At 54.8% G+C, this 7264-nt stretch overlaps 1 protein-coding gene across 9 annotated transcripts in view; it reads right to left on the reverse strand.

Annotated features, from left to right (window-relative positions):
* MBNL1 (muscleblind like splicing regulator 1) overlaps nucleotides 1-1789 on the reverse strand; it is a 57148-nt gene extending 55359 nt beyond the window's left edge. For 6 of the 9 annotated variants that reach the window (XM_084291975.1, XM_084291973.1, XM_084291970.1 and 3 more), the window contains exon 1: nucleotides 1377-1509. Coding sequence is in view for 1 of the 9 variants with exons in the window: in XM_084291972.1 (XP_084148098.1) it covers nucleotides 1377-1385 (9 nt within the window). In the remaining 8 variants the exon portion in view is untranslated. Of the gene's footprint in view, nucleotides 1-1376; nucleotides 1510-1594 lie in introns of those variants that run through there. The other 3 variants (XM_084291974.1, XM_084291969.1, XM_084291972.1) reach the window with 3 other exon arrangements.
* Nucleotides 1790-7264: the final 5475 nt, after the last annotated feature.

Consider the following 7264-nt stretch of genomic DNA (forward strand, 5'->3'; position numbering starts at 1 on the left):
CCCCCATCCCAGCAGCGCACACCGCTGCTCAGGAGCAGGGCAGCCCTTGGCCACGTGTGCCCGTAGGAGGAGCAGGGCACACCGCCTGCTCTGCAGCCAGGGAAATTTCAAGGTGAAATTCCCTGCTTCCACCAACCAAAGGGATCTGCTGATGCTCCTTAGGGGAGATGCTCTCTGTTAGTACCTCTGCTGATTTGCCAGACTGAACCATCAGACACTTTCTGCCACGAGGGTGAGGGGGGGTGCTCGGTGTGCCCAGCAGGCTGTGCAGAGCCATCGGGCACACCTGAGCTCCCCTTTTCTCATGTTTGCAAGAGAGATTTCAAACCAGAAAAAAAAACAAAACACAAAGCTTGTGCCTACCCAGCACGTGGCTCAGCTGTGCTTCACGACACTTCTAAGAAAACGAACTTACAGGAGGATTTGCTGGATAAATGAAATTAAAAGCACCGCTGCTCCCACCGCAGGGAACACTGTGCGGTGGGTGTATGGGCACGATACCCTCGGTGGCAGCTGGCGGGAGCTTTTGCAGGACGGCTCCTGCACTGCTTTGTGACTCGAGTGAATGACAAATTACTCAGTTTTGCCCATTCATTCATCTGCCTCATAGTACAACCGAGCATCCCTGGGCTCAGATCCTCTCCTGCCAATCAAAACAAAGCGAGTGTGACAACAAACTAGCCCTGAGCCTTTCTCTCTCTCGTATCAGGCTCTGTATCTGTTGCCCGTGCACCTTCTCTCAGTACCCACCTAAATAACAACCGCACAGAGCTGTGCTCTCGGCTGTCAGGTTCACCGGGCGGACTCCACAACTCCCATAAATCCACACACACAACACAGCTGGGTAGCGCGTTGAGCCTAGAGACTACCTGGCTATAAGGCTTGAACTCCCCATTGTGCTTTGTATTTAACACCTTTTACTCAGCCCCAGCCCAACCAGGCCGTGCTGCGGCTCCTCCAGCCCCGGGGAGCCCCGCTCGGTTCCACGGCGCCTGGCCCTGACCCCGCAGGAGCCGGGGAGGCGGCGGCAGCGCCCTGCTCCCTGCCCCCTGCTCCCTGCCCCCTGCTCCCTGCCCCCCGGGGCCCCCTGCGGGCAGCGGTGCCGCTGGGGCTCCCCCCGGCCCCCCCCCCCCGCAGCGCCGCCCTCCCGGCACCTGCTCCCCCCGCAGCGGGCCGGGCGCCGGGTGAAAGTCCCGATTCCTGAGCTTTCCGCCCCAAAACGATAACGAGAATCCCAATAAGGCGGCCGGCGGGGAAGGGCGGCCGCTGCCCCCGGGCCCAGCCCCGGCCCCCCCCCAGGCCGCCGCCACCGCCCCTGGCAGGCCCGGCCGCGCCGCTCCCGTCCCCTTCCCGTTCCCCGTCCCGTCCCCGCTCACCTCTGTCATGCCGGCGGCCCGGTGCCGGTGCCGGTGGTGCCGGTGCTGGTGGCGGCGGCCCCGGCCCCGCTCTCCCCGCGCCGCCCCGGCCCCGGCCCCAGCTCCCGGCTTCCGCCGCCGCCCCCCCCCCGCCCGGAAGCGCGGCCCCGGCCCTGGCCCCGCGGGGTCCCGGCGCCCCCCCCCCCCCCCCGCTCCCGGTGCCCCCCCCGTGCCCTCACCTCAGCCGCCCGCGGTCCCCGGGAGCGGGCGAGGCGGCGGCGCGGCCTCGGGGAGCGGCGGTGGCGGCGTTTTGGGCCCCCGGTGCGCGGGGAGCGGCCTCCCTCAGCCCCCCCTCAGCCCCGGCGGCTCATGAGTCACGGTGCGGAGCCGCCGAGCACACGTGCGCCGCCGCCCCCGGGCTCGGCAGGGAGGGAGGGGAGGAAGCGGGGAGGGGGGGGGGGGGGAGCCGGGAAACGGCCCCGCCGCGAGGCCTCCTCGGGCCCGCCCGCTGCTCACGGGGCTGCTCCGGGCTCCTCCGGCACCGCGCGGCCTCGCGGGGCTCCCCCCGGATTCACCCCCGGGGCCGCCTCCCCTCGGCCCCCTCCGCGCCCCACAGCCAGCACCCGACAGCCACAGCCCCATAGCCAGCGCCCCACAGCCTGCACCCTATATCTAGCACCCCACATCCAGCACCCTACAGCTGACACCCTATATCCAACACCCTACAGCCAGCACCCCATATCCAGCACCCTATACCCAGCACCCCATACCCAGCGCCCTATACCCAGCACCCCCCCCAGGGGCTGCAGCCCAGCGAGGGGCAGGCGACCCCCTGGGCTCATTTACAGCAGTAATTAAAGCACTGCCTGAAATTGCGCAGAGCGTTCACTAGAGGAACCCCGGCACCCAGCCGTAGAGCTGGCGGCCCGGCTGGTGCTGCTCGGAGAGCAGGCGGCCGGCACCCGCAGGGCCCCGATCCTGCGCTGAGCCCCCCCACCCAGCAGCCCCTTCCCTGCAGGAGCCCGTCCTGCCCGGGTACACGGGGACAGGGGGACAGGGGGACGCTGCCAGCAGCGGGGCTGAGCTCTGACAGGAGCCGCTGCAGCAGCGCTGTGCAGATACCGAGCCCGGTTGGACACACCAGGGCCTGCAGGCCACCGGCCTCGCCCCCAGCCAGAGCCCTGATGGAGGACACGGCAGCTGTGCCTCATCGCTAAAGGTTCCTCGTGTTTCTGCAGCAGGGGCCTGGCAGCGCTATCTAACAGACAGGTGAGCTGCAATAAGATGGATTAGTCAGATGTAGCTTAAATGTGCCCCTTCCCAGGGCGCTGCTGGCCGTGCAGAAGGGAGCTCCGCGACAGCCGGGCACACCGAGCTGGGACACATGGGGTCGGCCCCAGAGAGCAGGAGGGCAGGGAGAGCTGGAATGGTCTGGCAAAGCCAGGACTGAAGGGAAACACAGCAACAATCTCCCAAGATTTAGAGAGAGTATAAAGAGCAGGGAATGATCTTGTCTCTGCATTTATGGCGGGGAGGACAAGATGGACTTAAACTGCAGTGAGAGAGATTCAGGCTGGACCTGGATAAAAAAGACAACTGCCAAGGATACTAAATCAAGGCTAGACACTCATCTGGATGAGTGATTTAGGTACCTGCGTCCTGCCTTGGGGCAAGGGAGTGGATTAAGTGCCCATTGGTGGTCCCTCTCCCAGCCCTTTCTGCCTGTAACCTCACTGAGGTTTCCTGTGGATCCCCCCTTCTCTGCGCCATCCCCAAGGCTCACAGTTTACCTTTTACGTTCTTAATTCACTTTTTTCTTTTTTTTTTTAAAGTTTCCATTAAATATTCCCGTGCCTTTGAAAAACTTTTTTTTTTTCTCTACTTTGTATTTTGCTATATTAATAAAATCAATAGCAGAATTCTCTTTGCCTTTTGATATCAAAGCACCAATCATGTCTGAGCCGAATTTAAGCCAAAACCCTACAAACGTTTGCACTGATTCCTGCAGACGGTTTGCTTAGCTTTGTGTTTTAAAATATTGTGCTCTGTGAAACACTGGAACATTGATAAGAGCGAGTGTATTTGAATGGATCCAAGCATGCATTCTCAAAAACCTCACTTTCAGTTATTCTTTCGTCCCTGAAACTTTCAGTTTCTGGTTTCCTCCACGGGGAAGAATTCAGACCGTGTCACCTCATGGCGAGTGCTGCAGCAGCTCCTGTACCTCGCAGCCCCTGGTGCTGTAGCTGCTGCGAGCACAGCCCCGGTTACAGCAGGAGGTTTCCGCGGGGGCTGCCTTTAGATTTAGGAAGCGTTGCAAACAGTCACCGCTCCGCTTCCAGGGAGCTTTCTCCTTTGAAAAGTAATTGATCAGAGCATGGATATTTGTGGTAAGAGTCCCGTTCTGCCGCCAGCATGACTCACACCACGCCAAGAGGCACGGCGCTGCCCAGGAGGAGGCACACACCTTTCCTACCTCCCCGCCTGCTGCACACCAGTCCCTTGCTCACGGGGAGTGCGGCGCCGCAGACACTCAGCGATGGAGTTGGCCACGTTCACAGGCCACACGAGGAGCTCGGTTCCACGTGCTACAGGAACCAAAAGACAAAAGCTACACAAGGCCTTCATGTCACGAAGTTTTTGTGTTTGGCCTGGAACTGCTCCTGGCTCCCCACCGCCTCAGGTGGCTGCTCCATCGCGGGGCAGGCACCTCCCGGCGGGGCTGTGTGACACCGCCCTGCACGTGCGGGCTGGGATTGAAATGTTCGCACACCTCTTCCTGCCTGCCTTCTTTTGGCGTGGAAAAAACGGCTTCAGGGAACGCCAGGTGCTCCTAGGTGACTTTATCCTGAATCCTGAGCCCTTCTACTACTAAATGTTACTACACCATGCCGGATGCTTTTGCCTTGAAGCAAACGGTTGCCAGAGCAACACGCTGCGGCTGGGTGCTGCCACAAGTCGCGACGCTGCAGCGGTGCCTGCTGCTAAAAAATAAGATCAAGTGCTCGCTCCCCCCCCAGACAGTCTCCCATTTTCAGACCTGGTTGAATTTCAGCCTGCCCTTGTTTCCCCAGACTGGGATTCCCGACCAACTTATTTTCTTATAAGCTCTGAGACTGGTGTTCGTTCACAGCCAAAATGAATAGCGAACCACACGGAAACTACAAGGGAAATCAGCATCTGAGAAAACAGTGAAAAGGACAAAGGGTTTATCTCAGGTATCAGGCATGGAGGTTTCTCCTGTCCAATATCTCCATCAACAGACACCTTGGTTCAACTTTTTTTTTCCCTACCAAACACACCAGGGTCTGTAGGTGTGCTAGAGCTTTGTGGTTCTGTGTTCTGCCCCTCATCCTTGTCCTTTTCCCCCTGAATTGTGCACTTTGTGTTTGTAATTCCGAGCGTCACTTGCTATCCATACTCAGTAGTCCCAGTATGTTTAATTTTACCTTACAAATGTGGAAAAAAAAAAACAAACAAAAAAACTAAAGTAACATCTATTGCAATTGAATGCTATTTTTGGTCATTTATTGATACTGAGTTTCTGTTGGCTTCTGAAATTTCAAGTGATTGCTCAGAATTACATCTTTCCCATCCTTTAATCTTAAACAGAATAAACCAAATCACTCCGCTATTTGCTTGGAAATTTATCAGGCTTGGGGACTACAGGAACTTGAATCTGCCTTTTCCCCCATCGGTACTCAGGGCTGAACCAAGCAAAGTTATGTTTTGTGAAATGAGCTGATAGTGTGCTTTTCAGCTGCAGGGAATAATTCCTGCACTTTGGGAGAGAGACGGTAACTTCTCAAGAGATCTGAACTCAGTTGTTTCCTTCTTAAAGCTTTTTGTTCTATTGTATACTCTGGTATTAATTAATTAACTTTTCATTTTGTGTGCTCTAATCACACCCCACAACAGCCCATGCAGCACTGCTAAACCCTCTGTGAAAAATGACTCGAACGTCCCTCCTTCAAAGCTCCCAGACAGAGCAGCTCTGGGGAAGCATCCTGGAGTACTGAGTGCACAGGGAAGCAGAGGCCCTTTGTTGGAAGGGAGAGTTTCTTGGTATTTCTGTTATTCACCTTCTTTTACTTTTTCTTATAAAAACTGAAAACTGAAAGGATGTAAAGAAATATCATTTTCCTTTTAGGAAAGTGTGCCATGAACTTACGTGTGTGTTTCAAAGAAGCTTAATCTAGAGCAGTAAAAATGTTGTGACAATTGGTGTCCCATCTTATTTTCACATTTGCCTGACTTGGATCACTTTGCCTGTCGATACGTAAAGCAAGGGCACAGATGCACCACTCAGATAACTGCGGCATTGGCTGCACACGCCTTGGTAGTGTCTGGGAATGAATATTGTAATGGATCATTTGTTGCCCTTCCTGTTTCTGTTCTATCACAAAGGAATACGTGAGTCTGTTTCCTCTCCATACGCTTACATCAGTACACTGGGCATTTACAAAGCCGTTGTTCCGGTCACAAAGTTTTCTGCACAAACTCTTTGTTGCCCAGATGTCCCCCAAATAACCGCAGTAGAGCAGCATCTGTACAAATGATCTTTTTCATGCACAGAGCTAGCTTTAAAACTTACCCAGTGACTAAGACGTGCCTCCTCGCACAGGACCAGCAGCAAAGCAAGTGCGTGGCCACCGAGATGCTCGCAGCCCCGGCAGCTGGCACGGCTGCTGCACAGCCCCCACTTTCCCTGCCCCATGCCCCCTCCTCCCCACAGCTTTAAAGGTCCTTGCTCCAAAGCTGTTACTGGGTTGCAGTGGCACTTCAGATTTACTTAACTTCATTTTCCTGTCATTTTCCCATTTTCCTGTAAGCACGCACTGACCTGCAGCCGCCCGAGCCGGTCCTGCCCCGCTGGGGACCTGCCACTGCTGGCCGTGTCCCCGTGCTGGGCCTCGGAACACTGCTCCTTCAACAAGATACAGGTCGAGTTTGCTTCGTCATTGGTTTGGTGCCTAATTCATATGTGATGTGGTTTCTTGCTATATCCTACAACTCGGGTATTCTATTTTATACAGGTTTCATAGGCTCCAGCAGATTCAGCTGCAGAGTACTACTTTGAGATATCAAGTGCAGCTCTGCAGTAAGCAGCTGTCCAGGCAGGGCATGGTGGAGAGGAAATCGTAAGGAAATCTCCGATTCAGTGGTCTCCCAGATTATCATCTGGGATACCACACAGAACAATGGACTAATTATCTTCCCAGCAGAGATGAAGAAATATTTCATTGTATGCTCCAGCTTCATATATCATTCAAAGAAAAAACTATAAATTAGGAGATGAGGGAAAAAAGAAGTATATTGTGTACACAGAAAGTATTCTGGAAGACATTTTATGCTGTAGAGTCACTATGTGTTACTACAACTGGAGCAAAAAAGAGGAACCCCTCGCTGGCTGAGCTGACACAGGCCTCTCAGCACTGAAGTAAGATTCTGGCCTCTGAACATTGTGAAACAGCTGCTGCCCTTCCCTCTGGAAACCGCGCTGCTGCTGTCCAAGCAAGAAAGGCTGCAGTGCTCAGGACTGAGTTCAGAGCAGCAGAAGCTCTACAAGTCCAGCATTGCAACACCCCCATTTCCTGGGTGTTATAACTGAGGATGGTTATTGGCGTCTTCGCAGCTATGCCTACAGCAGAACATAAGCACTTCCCACTTCCAGAACCTATTTCAGAATGACCCAAAGGGAAAAGTTTCAAGGGAAAACTTTTGAGCGATGGTTTATCTTGTAACAGCCACGTCACTAGGGACATAGGATGAAAATATCTTTAAACTTTCTCTTTGTAATTGCAAGTTTCTTACTCTGAGAGATTATTTAAACCTGTAGAACACGGTGACTCAGATGAGGGAAGCCTTACAGCCCATCTCTAGCCACCCCGCAGAGAGCAGTTTCTCAA

The sequence above is a fragment of the Netta rufina genome (genome assembly GCF_964035555.1).
Source record: "Netta rufina genome assembly, chromosome: 9".
Lineage (NCBI taxonomy): Eukaryota > Metazoa > Chordata > Aves > Anseriformes > Anatidae > Netta > Netta rufina.